We start from the raw sequence: 13612 nt of genomic DNA, 5'->3' as shown, positions 1-13612 counted from the left end.
TGCAGCAACACGCCATCAATCCAACTCTTGACAACAAGGCAATCGGCAACGAACAAATGAAAATAAATATATAGAGACAGAAAGTGTATAGCAGGACCGGTACAATTACGTCCACCGAGTGCTTCGCTACTCTTACTAACCTTCCAACACACCCCTGTCACTAAATCGATTGAATTGTTAGTCAAGTCCACTGGTGGATCACTGTCTCGAGCATGTATACTTGGATCTGGACTGTGATCACGTATCCTTAATATGGAAGTGCCATCCATACTTACTAATTTTAGCCGTTTGCTAGTTCTACAGCAGTTGAAGTATCATATAAAATTGCTTATCGCTATTTGTTTTTTCGATCTCCTCTTAGCGTTCTGCGTCTTGTCAATGTTGTTGCTGTTCCTCAAGCCTGTGTCGTGACTCGGCGATTATGTTCGTTACTGGTAGCAGATTTCATATCGAAAGACGGAATTGTACCATTTTAAGACTCCGTTTAAAGCTGGGAAGAGGTCAAGCCAAGAAAACGCCATGCGCGTCGAGCTGGTTGTCAGCACCAAATATTTGAACATTGTACTTCTGTGCGTCGCTTGATGTAAACCATAGCTACGCGTAGCGCTTCTGTCCCCCCTCCCCCCCCCCAATTGTTGTCCACTGCATATATCTATCGCGAGATTCAGCGCGTTTTGGAGGGGTCTAACTGTACAATTTGGTCTCCATCTTTCACTAAGAACCATATAGTGTAGTCGTACGTCCGTGCCTGATTTACATCTTCATGCCTGTTTCTCACATTCCATCATCGCATTGAACATGAGAACCATCCATCTTCAGTACTCAGTCAGTACCTCACCAACCGGCACAACCTTCGATAGGGTCAAGTCAAGAAACCTCGATATTTTGACAAACTGATTACTTGTTATTCGGGACTCGAAGACTCTGTTTGGGTAGAACGATACTCACATTCTTGGCATCTGGTGCATCACAGGCCTTTCCCTGAAGACTCACAAACACAAACTTGGTGAATTGAAATGTAGTGGAGGATCACAAATTCGCTATATTATGCATCTGCGCTGTTGTAACCTTTCTGATTACGGCGGATCACCTATGGATGCTGTATTGAATGCAGAGGACAACGCATAGCAGGGCATTGACGATGTTACACGCCATCGGATATCTATCATAGAGGGACGTGTACTGCTCCAGCTCCACGGCGGCGAAGAGGAATAACGAAGCGCCAATGAGGATTTTCACAGATTTTTGGTACATGTTGGTGCCCCGAGCTTCGCCACAAAACCAGTGGGCGTATCTAAAATGCTGGCTGGGTAGACTGAAAGAGGCCAAAGCGCAGAGAACAACAAGATTAAAAAAGGAGAAGAGAACAGCTAGAGATGCTAGCCAGAGTGCAAGGCATTACTCGAGTGTATATATATCGTCGACACACCTCGGTCGCCAGGCATGTGGCGTAATGCGCGATTTTTATTCTGTCTAAAATGCCTGGACCCACTACATGCCTAAGCTTGTGCCTTGAGTGTCTTAAGTCAGATGATGTCGATCATTCTTTTCTCCACATTATCATTCGTTAAACGATTGGAACAAGATGCAATGAATCTGCGAGGTCGGCAGGGGAGCCTGTCACAGTCTCGGACCATAAACCAGAAAGTCTGGCTTATCGCCGACTTACATCTTCAAATACGGCCCTACATTCAGATTGGCTCGCTTATGTCAAGGCTATCCTCTCTCAGGTACTTTCCCATGCTTGGGAGAATGATCACAAGAAGAGCGGTGCTCTTTTACTTCAATTGATTGAGTCGGCAGTTGCTCTTCCAGTATTACCGCAAATATCCATGTAGCAGTTCTAAATGATGCACCATAAACGAACACGAACAGCGGGCCGATGTAACGGTACGCGTCAGAACGCCCTGGTGGGCCCTTTCGGTACTACACGGAATCCATTCAACTCCGCGATAAATCGGAAGATCAAGGGGGGACCTACTATCTCGGAACCACATTCAGGGCACAGGATAGAAGGCGACAGGCTATATTCCAACTTTGGAAACGCGCAAAAGCATTACGATCAGACTAGGAACGGACCCCACTTGAATTCCCCACCATAGACAAGAAACAAAGGTTTCCGAATCCATCTCGTCCAGGATTAAGGATCGTGATTTGGAAGTGATTCACTCCTGTCCGATGGCTACTCTCTACTACTCGCGCGGACAAGTCCGTGATGCTGGGATTATATCAGGGTAATGCACTCTCCACTAGGGTTTGATGCAGGCTGGCCCCCTGCAACGCGCCTTATAGGTATGGCAACAGCTTCGAATCATATCCGATTGTCGGTGGCCGCTTTGTTAGTTGTTGTAGAGGGATGTAGCACCGAAGTTTTTCCAGGGGAGACTGGAAAATAGCGACTGATATACTTACCCATCCTATATAATGCCCTGTATCCGGCTGGAAAATTGAAGTCCCAAAACTTTATAATTTCCTTGTCTCCATCGCTTCTCCAATTTTTTGTATAGTCTGCTGTTAATCCTGCACTCATTCATTTCAATATACCGACCCACTCAGCTCTCCGGGAACCCTCAACGACGATGTTCATTCTCATGGCCTTTTACCTTTTCGCTTGCACTGTCAGAGCAGTGATACTCCCTCCGTGGACATTTATACAACGACCATGAACCGTCTCGCGGAACCCGTCGAAGACAGTTTGAGTATTGGGTCTGTATTTGTGACGTCGGACCTCGCAAGCAAAAATGGGTCCGATTATCTCGCCGACAATGGCATTTTCGATACCACGCTAGTCGACTTTGTTACCCAAGGCAAGGGGTCCTCCGCCATTTCCGTCTCGTCCCCTAGCCTCGACGCAAGAGCCCCGAAGGACCAGTTGAACTGTGAGAACAACCCGGTGGTGGATAAAATCAGCCCGGCCAATCAGAAGCACATTTGTAACGCCGTGAAGTCCCTGGTCGGTGGCGGTGTCGCTGCCGTGTCTGCGTTGATAGACAACACGGTGTGCAGTGAACGGTCTACTGGCCAACCGGTTAAATGCCACACAATAGTCGCGTTTATTGGCACCGCGGGAGTGACCATGACAACGTCGGAGGTGGGTGACTACTGCAGTGAGTACCTAAGCGCCAACGACAAAAAGTGCGGCAGCCAGGGTGTTACCGGCGACACTGGCAATAAGAGAGCATGCGTTGCAGTCGTAAACACCCAGGCGGATGACACCTCGTGCTCAGGTCTCAGGGGAAAGTGTACTGAAATCCCCGTGTGAACGGCCTTGGCGGGGTGAGATCATACAGCATTTTGTATGGTAGATTTGACTTGACTTGAGATGAGTCTAGTTGGAGCAATTTAGCGAAGAATATCGTGGTTTCCATTGTGTCATGGCTTTCGTACATTTTTGACCCAGTCGAGCTTGCTACCACATTTAACACTTTCCCTGTTGGGATAATAATTTAGATAGAGAGAGTCGTTCAATACATGAGACCGTTGCTACCATAGGTCATTCTCAGGGTCCCCGTGACGTTCATGGCCCACTTGCTTCTTTTTGGTCTACGTCTCGTTGCTGTCAATATATATATACATAAACTAAAAAATATAAAAATTAAAAATTTAAACAAAATAAATAATTCAAAAAGACCCTCTGGAAGCGGGAAAGCCGAGCTTTTCCGTACTCAGTTCATCAGACATAGACAAAATTCATACAGGGATTGCTACACCGCAGTGCTGAACAGCGTCGCAATGCAAGTTCACCTCGGTCTAGCTACACTTCTACGTGGCCTGATACAGATCATCTTTGAACAACATCCACCGGTAGACCAACCATATGCAGAGGTGCCTACTTCTACTTACTCCATAGGAGCCAATGGACCGCCGAGAAGAGAACATATATTGTTCGGTATATCGGTTGATTGCGGTGTAGTTAGTTCCGCGTACGACTTAGAAGAACTTGCATGTATGGCTAAAAAACCTCACCAAAGCTGGGGCCGAATATCTCGCGAAATAAATCCGCGAATCCATCGTCCATGAAGTCGCTATCCATCCCCATGGAAGCGGTCGCTAAGCAGGGGTCATACGGTGATACCAGCCGATCCTGGTTATGTGTATCCGGCGACACACCCGTTGCGTCATTAGTGCTTAACGAGCGTTCGCCTAGGAGAGGATGTGAGCAGCTTCGTGCGCCGCTATCATTATCATCGTGGTAGGTATCTGCTATAGGAGCTGCGGGAGCCAGTCTGGCTGCTCGCGTGCGTAGGATCATCAATAATTGCCGGCCTAATATCGCAGCAATTCCAAATCGGTGTGATGGTGTCGTCCCGGCGCGTTCGAGCTGGAGTGCAACCTGTGCCAGTAATGCGAGAAGTTCTATCTCGCACCCCGACCGTGGATCATATAGACAGGGGAGGAGCTTTAGGGCGAGAATAGCTGCGTAGGAGATCATTGCCCAGGTTGGAGCAAGCATACAGTATAGCGGCTCCCCGACCTGTTCAAGGTTGCTCACGGCGACTTCGCAACAATGCACCGCAGCCTGAAAACAGTCCTGGCGGATAGCGTTGGGATCATGGTTATTACTGATAGATGCCTGGAGGGCGAATGACAATGTCCATAATCTATTATGGAGGTACACGTGATGGAGGTGCACATCTGGTAGTGGTTCTGAAGATGGGGCAATGGTATAGACCCATGTCTCCCGCCACGGTTCTAAAGTGGCATCGATGAGATCGCGCACCCAATGGGGATTGGCCTGTGTCATTACTTTCTGTCGCTGTAGTTCCGCGTGTAAAAACGCCAGGTGGCGACGGAGGAGGATAAAAGCAACCGTGTGTTTGTCCGTCGAGTCGGCAAGCGGATGCATCCACCAGCGTTCAATATTGCTGGTGAGGTTGGTTTCGGGGATGGCATTCATTCGGCCAGAGGCACTGCTGTTCGCTCGCTCCCAGAGCAGGATACGCAGCCACGTTCTCTCCCGATTGCGAACTAGGCGTTCGAGGTGTGTTTGGTCTTCGATCTCATGGTCAGTGGATGCGCGCGGTGTGCACTTGGGGGTATAGATGCCATCGATGGTATGTGTATAGGACGGTTGATCCAGCCCCAGTTCCGCCGCTACGCCAAATGCATACATGGTATACAACCAGGATCGTTCTTCCGACAACGTTCTCGCCGGCGTGGCCGACAAAAGTGAAATGTAGTACCCCTGAACGATTTCCACTGACTTGAACCCGGACGTATGAACATGTTGGGACAATTTCTCGCCATGTAGACGTAGCCGCTTGGCAATGGCTGCTGACCCATGGTCGAATTGTGCTGTGAGAGCGAGAATCCAGGTAAACAGCAGTGCTGACTGAGAACGCACATACTCCGGGGTATGTAGTTTGGAGTCGAGGATACCATTGACTGGATGTAAGCGCATGAAGTAACTATTGAAGATTAGCAACGGAGAGCCGATATTTCTAGCGCTATATGACGTGCATACATGGGAAATAAGTAGTGAGCCTCCTCCATTGAAACTAGCCCTAACTCAACAGGGTCCAGGTCCGGGCCAACATCTCGCGGCGGACCATCATCAGGAGGGCAAAAATAATCAGTGCATCTGTGATTACTTGTTGGGGCCGCAAACAGGGCGTGTAGTCCACTTTGTAACGAATCTCGGCTCAATTGTAGGCCTAGTGGCATGTATCCTGACCGATCAAGAAACTTGTCACCGATACTCGTCAAAGACGGTGATGGTCCTTCATGTGTCGATTCAACGTTGGATATCGGAGTGTCCGATATCGATTCGGACTGGATGGCCCCGGACGCAGCTACAAGCAGTGCTAGAGGATTGCTAACGGGATCATGACTGACATACGAGGCCATCCCAGCTTGTTTAATACCAGTGGGCTCTGTCACGACTGGATTGCTAGCCGCAGCCTGGATCATGGTGGCTTTCCCATCGATTGGTCGGCGAGACTGCTCCTCGTTGCTTTTCATTTTCAAGAGTAGAAGATCGAACACTTCTTTCTCTGCATTCTGTATATCATCAACCTCCTGTACACCATTTCTCGGGGTACTTTTCATCTTTAGATGTGCTTTCATCTGCTGACAAGCCTTCTCCAGTCCATGATAGCGGCCAACCGCTCCTGGTCGGCGCCCCAAGGGCCGTGAAGGAGGAATGCTACATGGGCGACCATTCCGTCTGCACCGATCGCATGGCTGGATAGAGCTTTCCGCTTGACTTGTACGAACACATCTCATCTTTAATTTGCGACATGCCTCGCAGGCCACTGTGGAGGGTGGCCGGCGACTCTGTTGTCTCGTCACCGGTCGACTAGCCATGATTACGTCAGATCAATTATAGGTCAGTAATGATAAGGCGATACTGAAGTGAATCGGCTAATTTCCATGGTCTCAGATCAAGGCGAGTGGCCTTCGTGGGCTCTTGGGATAGTGACAAGCTTGGATGCTAGGTCGACGGTCTTTCTCGCTCTGGAGATGTCTGGAGGCGGGGATTGTGTGAAATCTGAATGGATTACTCCAATTTCCGTCAGATCCACTTTGCCTCTTGGCATGAACTGTGCAAGTGACTCGATCACGTCTCTCTTCCCATCGCAATTTGAGATATCTTACTGTTGGAGTAAATGCATGGCCGGTGATATCCTCGTGTGCACTTTAAAGAGTGACGGGCCTTCCATTGGTTGTAGTGCGATGAAAATTCACCGGGTGTGGGTCCTCCGGTCTATTTATTTAGATGCCGGAGGGAAGTTCTTATATGATCTCAGATTCAGGAAAGGGCTGTTGACTTGCACCAAAACAATGTTATTCTCTTGTTCTTTGTTTTCTATGAAACGGAAGTAAATACATCTAATAGATATGCAGACCATCTCAGTGGACGTCCTGGTGTGTGGAGGTGGCATGTCCGGCATGGCCTGCGCTGCCTTCGCCGCCGAGTCCGGGGCTAAAGTCCTGGTGGTTGAGAAGCAAGCGGTTGTCGGTGGTTCATCAAACTACTCTGCGGGGATGTTGTATGTTTACAAAGCTTCTTTTGAGTATAAAATGTTCTACTAATGACATCTAGTTGGGCACCCAAGAACTACAAGAGTCTGCGATCGTGGGTACCGGATGGTGATCCGATCCTTCAAGCTGCATGGATGAAGGACTACTTGCCCGCAGTACAATGGATGCGAGAGAACGGTATACCTACAGCCAAGCGGTTCGATGGAATCATGACAATCGGTATTGAACTATATATAGATAAGGCTAATGCACAGGACAGTATTTACAGCAAGCTGACAACGAAACAGGCATCGGTTTTCCCATCAAGATCCCTCATCTCCACATACACCACCAACAACGCATACAGAATAATAACAAAGGATCCCAGATCTTCACCAATACCGCCGTCGTCAAAGTCCTTCAAGAGCAGCCTGGCGTGCCCGGTTCTCGTATCGTCGGGGCGATCATTCGCCGTGGGCCAGTAGATGGCACGGGCGCTGTCTATTATGAAGTCAAGGCTCAGCATGTAGTCCTTGCCACCGGTGGCTTTCAGGGAAATGCAGAACTGACGTCTATGCACCTCGGCCAGGGTGGAGACAATATCTTCGTACGCTCGAATAGAGGATCGGTAGGAGATGGATTTAGGCTGGCCACCGCTGTAGGATCAGGGACGAGTCGGGGGATGAATACATATTATGGCCATTTGCTGGCGGCTCCTCTGCGGTCAAAAGAGGTCAATCCCAAGGATTTTTTGTCGCTGGCACAATATCGTGCGTACGAACCCAGTCGTTGTTCATCGTCTGATCATTGACAAGTACTCGTAGAAAGCAAATATTGCCTGCTGGTTAACGAGAGCGGACGGAGGTTTGCCGACGAGACAACCGGTGATGAAATTGTGAACCAATACCTCGCGAAACAGGAGAAGCGTCGTGGATTCCTTTTGTTCAAGTATACCTCTTCCCTTCTGTCAGCTGCACTACAGCCCAAGAACTGACCTTATATACCCTCAAGCGACCGGACAAGAAGACAGCACTGCATTTCGGCTCCGTTTCCCAACGCGGGAGAAATCGATCGGCTTGAGAAAGCCCGCGGATACGGATGCAACGTCGCTAGTGCTCCCTCCCTAGACGGGTTAGCAGAGATTCTCAATCAGTGGGGGGTAGATGGCCCGCAAGCCCTCCGAACAATCGAACAATACGATCGCTTCATACGGCTGGGCGATAAGACATCTACGCTCGACGCGCCGGTCGGAAACGCTGGAAAGCCTCCTGTTCCTTTGGTGGAAGGTGAAGGACCATTCTTCGTCATGGAAGTCCAACCATCGTACGTTGCCCCCAACAAGTGAATCACTCCTGGCTAAAGTATTGACTCTGATAGAATTACGTTCACCTACGGCGGCGTTCTTATCGACACCAAGGGCCGTGCCCTTACTCCCGACAAGACACCTATCCCGGGTTTATTGATCGCAGGTGTCGACGGTGGAGGATTTAGCAATCTTGGGTACGCTGGTGGTCTCGCGCTGGCATTCGTCACTGGCCTTTGGGCTGCCAGGACCATCGCGACCGAGTTGAAGTTGCCAATGCCGCAGCTGCCGGCGGCCAATTTGCGAGACGCAGGACCACACGAGGATCCGGTCATCGCCAGTCGGCTATAGCTCGCGACATGCTCAGGTGGTTTTGTGTGAACAGGACTTGTACATGAACGTATTGAAAGGATAAAGAAAGAAATAAACGCCGGCTATCGTAAAAGAACATGCATGCATGTATACGAAGGAGTCTGGTGGCAAGACATTGTAGATACTTAGGAAGGACGAAATGAATAAGAACTTGGCACGAATTGACAAAGAAAGGAGAAATATACAACAAAGCACTTGATTGTGAACTTAAAAAAAAACCATTTCATATCAACTGGGGCAGTAAGGCTATATATGAGGAATCCAGGACTATACGATGGGCTTCTTGGTGCTTCCATATATCGAGGAAGCTTCGCGATAGCATCATGTTCGGGTCATAGACTTGTGGCGAATCTCACGGTTGGTTTGCCACTGACTCCTCGATTGACTTCGAGCGTATAATAAGCGCCGATCTTGCGCCAATTCCTCTCCTACATGGCCAATCTAATGCCATCCTAATACCCCATGACCCTATGTGCTCGGCGAGATGCTCGTTGCGTTGGCATGTGGTCTCAACGATCGGTCGACAGGCTCTTAAACACTAGGTATGGTAGATTGGAAGTCCTCTGGTCTCGCCAATTAGGACATGTTGCTCAAGTTGTATTTGCCCCCTAGAATAGTCTTTCTAAATCAAGCTTTCTGGTTGGACACTATCCCCGCAAAGAGCTATGTTCGTGATGTCGATGTAGAAGGCCCTGTGATGCTAAGTAGGCAAATTTTGACCAAGGGAAAATTGCTCACCCAACCTTCCGACAGCCACATTATCCAGTATTACCCATTCCTATCAAGTAATCCTATAAGGCACTCTGACCGCAGATACAGCGATCAGAGCAAATTCGTAAAATCCCGCGGCAAATAGAAAGGGCAGATCGAACCAGACGTCACCCATGACCATCCCTAGATGATATACTGAGCAAGATCAGGATTTGTGCAACAAAAGTCGAAAAGCATCCGGTAAGCATTATTCTACATATCTATGAGCGTGCATAGTGTTTATGAAACTAGGGCAAATATGGAGACGACAAATATAGTTGTGTTAGTTTAGCTACTCAAGACGGTTTATCCTTTTCTGTGAAGTATACCTGGGAGGTACCGTTTCTTAACTTATACCACACTGGCAAGACTTCACAAAGAAGCTGCTCTACTAAACTAACTGGAATCCAGTCTCTACGTATTTGTGATATCGCTTTGGTCGTCGTATCTTAAGATCACGATGTGAAAAGCCTATAGCTGTTACAATAACTAGATTGTTGGATGGTCAGATGTAGACACCAGCAGCGCGACCAGCATGAGCTCGAAGCGCGGGTGGAGTTTATCGTCAAGTTAACCGAAAGCATCATCATCATCGTCCTCGTCGTCGTCGTCATAGCTTTCGTCTGAAGTCTCTCGCACCATGTCTTCAGATTCCGAAAAGCCTTCAAAATAGTCCTCGAGTTCCTCATCCGTAACATCTGTCGCGCCACACATGGCGGCGACCCGATTCAAGACCCATTGGATGTGCAATAGATCAAAGGATGGGAGGGGCCTGGCCTCCGGATCATCGGTCGTCATTGTCACGAGTTGGCCGGAATAGATGGGCTCATCCGTATCGCAATTCCATAACTTGGCATTGAGGGAACTTGCCTTCAAATCGGATGGAAGGGAGGGAGCCACCACTAGGGGTACCTGCTTGAAGGGCTCTCGACGAGGTAGCCACCAGAACCGCATTGTAAGGGATGTCTTGTCCTCAGACATCTCAATGGGTTCAAAGGCAAGGCGTGCCGAGCCCCAGAGCTCGTGCACAATAGTCGAAAGGCATAGTAGGTTTTGAGGTACCTCTGTGTTGTCTGGACCCATGATATCCTTCTTCCACCTGGCGATCGTCTCGGGAGGCCAGAAAATTTCCAGATGAGACCAAAAGCTCTCCCGTTCACTTTTGGCCTTAGCTCCCAACGGGTACGGGTAGATGTGGCATATTTGGATGGGTTCACCCATCTTGGTAATGACACAGCACCCATTATCTCTCTCGCTGGCCGTGTCCTTCGCAGATTTGAGCCGCTTCGATCGAGAACCAGACATCGTCGGCCGAGGAAGTTTTCTTGGGGAGCTAGACTTTCCCTTTGACTTTCGTTTGCGTGACGTTTTCTGGGACGCCACATGTGTAGGTGTGGGTTCGGTGGGTTCGCCAGGTTGTTCTTCTATTCTTGTTGAGTCGTTTCCTTTCGATCTACGAGCCAGCCATGCCTTGATAGCATCCTTAGAAGGCTGGACGTTGTTCAAGCTAGCTTTAGCCATTGGTCGTATTTCCTCAGCCGACTCTATTATTTCAACCCTCTTCCGGAGAAAATCGAGATCTGATAGCCATAACATGGCATGTGAGGCAGAATCGACGTAGTTCAGACCGACTGCCTTGCTAAATCGTTGTATGAGGAGGGACCTCTCCTCAGATGCGAACTCAGGAGCAGCAGAAGGAGGAACAGCAGCAGAGGCCATTGATCCGATTTTTATGTCGCAGTTTAGCAGGTAGATAAAGGTGAGAGTAAGCTGTAAAATGCTGTAAGACGCTGTAAGACGCTGTAAGACGCTGTAAAACGCTGGGGGACGCTAGGCGAGGATCAGGTGATAAGCTTTACGGTACGGTAGTAGTAAATGATATTGTATTACGGAAGTCTAGAACCAGGTGGCAATTTATACAACCGGAAAGCCTTCATGAGAAGGGGAATGGGGAGAGCTATTCAATGATATCTAGTCAATAGAATGCCATATACTCGCTGCTTTGTCTTGCTTTCAAGAGCCTACATTCCTCGACATGGACTAGCAATGAAGTCTGGCAGTAAATAGTGCATATAAGAGGACAAGTTTCTCCATTCGATCCGAAAATCCGTCTTATCATTATGAGTAGACGAAATTTGGGTATTGATGAAAATTATTGGATAGCGTTGGGAAGCACTGCATAGAGGGCTTTTCAGTTATTCATTATTCATGTCCTGTTGAACTACACGGGTAGCATTGTAGAATTATCATCGGGGTGTAGAGTCTGAGGCGAATATGATGTAGTTGTTGCCTACTGACATTAGTCGCCGCACAGTAGGCAGAAAGGAGAATTGAAACTCCCTTGTTCTACCTATTCACTGTTCACACCATACCATTTATCCACTATATTTCTTCCCACGGTATTTTCTGTTCATACATCCGCTCCGTATCCACCCACCCCTCATTTAGCAATATTCCATATACCCACTTACCGACATCTTCGTACTCGCACCATGGATGAGGAAATCTGGGATTTTGACTGTGCCGGTACGGTCATCACATTCGATGACAAGGAAGTCAAAGTCCAGGAGCAGTTAACAGAAGTCCTTGATGATAGAATGGGCCAGCAACATGTTCTTGCCCTCGCAGAGAACACCAAGACAGCGGAGTCCCATATGGTGAAGATTCGTTACGAGTTAAACTGAAATACTTCGACTTTGATGACCCCGAGGAGGAAAAGAAGATCGCTATAGACCTTTTCTCCTGTGAGGTGCATGCTGCAGAGCGTTTTGGTAATGCTGGTTATGGACCGAAGTATGTGGCCCACTGGGGACAGGTTCAAGGTACCGGATGGCCACTTGATGGAGGGACTGTCTTCTTTCTCTTCATGAGTACTGTTCCCGGGGAGGATGTCGATGAGATTCGCGATGAACTATCAGACAGGAAGCTACACAGCATCAGACGTCAGCTAGCTCGTATATTAGAGTAAGCTGCTGTACACTCTTTGTCCTAGTGATGAGAGCAGGCCATGCTAACACGCAATCCCATAGGTTCATGAGAAAGGATGGATACAAGCTATACGAGCAGCAGTTCGTGGTTTTCTTGATAATTGAATAAAACAAAAAAAAAAAAAAAAAAAGGTAGGCACGTGGGTGACACGTAGATACGCGGATTCGGCCAATACTTTTGCCGGGAACTGCTTAGGCTTTATATATATCCCTAGAGGGTTTCTCGGCTACTGGAAGGCGATCCAGAGAGGAAGTCATTACTCTTCGAGAGAATCTTGTAGCTTAGTCTATTGCTTGTATATATAGATCTGACTGCAAGCACTGGCTGCCGTACCATACAGTTCTATGGCCGTCTTGGTCTCCCGACTATATTATTTTTACTGTAGTAGATAGTCTATTGCCATACTAGGTACAGATTTCCTGATATATAGTACTGGAATATTATCTACTATCCCAATACTGACCAATGTTAAAATACTGAGAGAGTATAGAAAAAATTACTAAATTAATGGCGACATTTGTGCCATGACCGGGTTGGCCTATTTCCCAGCAGTACTTTCAACACTGCGAAGATATATATTGCCACTTTTATACTAGCTATATCGCAACCACTGATAATATTATGGACATCCAAAAATTCAACATGCGGCAGAACCAATGGAATGTCAAACTTTTAGGAACATATTATTCACTAAAGCTATTATTGTATCACTGTTGAAATATGACGGGCTGATAGATCAGAAGGGTGAAAGGTTTATTTACATAGATACCTACTAAACATAATCGTACATGATAAAAGCTGTATATAATCCCCGGCAAGTTGTAAGCTGGTACATACGACCATAGGGTGTGGAGAACAGGGCTTCCCGTCCGCTCAGCCGTACTTAAGCCACACGCCGGGAGGTTAGTAGTTGGGTGGGTGACCACCAGCGAATCCCTCCTGTTGTATGTTTTTGTTTTTGCTGTTTCATATCACGAAATGTCTTGGCAGAACTAGTTATGGATTTTTTTTTACACCACTATACCATTACAAAATCAGCCAAAGGGGAGTCAGACTTATGTTGAGCCAGCAAAACTTGGTTGAGGGAACCTTGGAAATAACGATGAATGTCAATGTAGGGATCGATTCAGTTACTAGTGCTGGGTCCTTGCTTCTAAATCCTAGTGTCGTCCCCCAGACCCCACAAGCCCTCCCAGCAGCTGTGATCCAAGCAGTAAGGAAACAGTTCCTCAAGGA

At 47.9% G+C, this 13612-nt stretch overlaps 6 protein-coding genes across 6 annotated transcripts; 3 read left to right on the top strand and 3 right to left on the bottom strand.

Moving 5' to 3' along the window:
• Positions 1-641: 641 nt before the first annotated feature.
• Positions 642-1341, bottom strand: BDV27DRAFT_135332 (uncharacterized protein). The gene is made up of 2 exons (XM_032068515.1): positions 949-1341; positions 642-893 (listed from the first exon to the last, which is right to left on the bottom strand). Exon 1 carries the CDS (start codon positions 1252-1254, stop codon positions 1087-1089), a length of 168 nt encoding a protein of 55 aa, XP_031923033.1. The 5' UTR covers positions 1255-1341; the 3' UTR covers positions 642-893; positions 949-1086.
• Positions 1342-2662: 1321 nt separating this feature from the next.
• On the top strand, positions 2663-3262 carry BDV27DRAFT_162135 (uncharacterized protein; the record flags this gene model as incomplete). Its single annotated transcript, XM_032073336.1, has 1 exon — positions 2663-3262. The coding sequence occupies one exon, from the start codon at positions 2663-2665 to the stop codon at positions 3260-3262; it is 600 nt and encodes a 199-aa protein (XP_031923032.1).
• A 690-nt stretch (positions 3263-3952) lies between these two features.
• On the bottom strand, positions 3953-5961 carry BDV27DRAFT_168214 (fungal specific transcription factor domain-containing protein; the record flags this gene model as incomplete). Its single annotated transcript, XM_032074708.1, has 2 exons — positions 3953-5408; positions 5465-5961. The coding sequence occupies 2 exons, from the start codon at positions 5959-5961 to the stop codon at positions 3953-3955; spliced, it is 1953 nt and encodes a 650-aa protein (XP_031923031.1).
• An 879-nt stretch (positions 5962-6840) lies between these two features.
• On the top strand, positions 6841-8849 carry BDV27DRAFT_168212 (FAD-dependent oxidoreductase; the record flags this gene model as incomplete). Its single annotated transcript, XM_032074707.1, has 6 exons — positions 6841-6992; positions 7046-7203; positions 7272-7733; positions 7788-7911; positions 7975-8286; positions 8341-8849. 6 exons carry the CDS (start codon positions 6841-6843, stop codon positions 8615-8617), a joined length of 1485 nt encoding a protein of 494 aa, XP_031923030.1. The 3' UTR covers positions 8618-8849.
• Positions 8850-9106: 257 nt separating this feature from the next.
• BDV27DRAFT_149124 (HNH endonuclease signature motif containing protein) lies at positions 9107-11107 on the bottom strand (the record flags this gene model as incomplete). Its single annotated transcript, XM_032071002.1, has 2 exons — positions 9107-9166; positions 10028-11107. The coding sequence occupies 2 exons, from the start codon at positions 11105-11107 to the stop codon at positions 9107-9109; spliced, it is 1140 nt and encodes a 379-aa protein (XP_031923029.1).
• Positions 11108-11880: 773 nt separating this feature from the next.
• BDV27DRAFT_162131 (uncharacterized protein) lies at positions 11881-12484 on the top strand (the record flags this gene model as incomplete). Its single annotated transcript, XM_032073335.1, has 3 exons — positions 11881-12045; positions 12099-12352; positions 12418-12484. 3 exons carry the CDS (start codon positions 11881-11883, stop codon positions 12482-12484), a joined length of 486 nt encoding a protein of 161 aa, XP_031923028.1.
• Between the last annotated feature and the right edge of the window lie 1128 nt (positions 12485-13612).

Source organism: Aspergillus caelatus (assembly GCF_009193585.1).
Source record: "Aspergillus caelatus strain CBS 763.97 unplaced genomic scaffold BDV27scaffold_236, whole genome shotgun sequence".
Lineage (NCBI taxonomy): Eukaryota > Fungi > Ascomycota > Eurotiomycetes > Eurotiales > Aspergillaceae > Aspergillus > Aspergillus caelatus.
The sequence above is the reverse complement of the archived record's forward strand: the minus strand, read 5'-3'. Positions and strand labels throughout refer to the sequence as shown.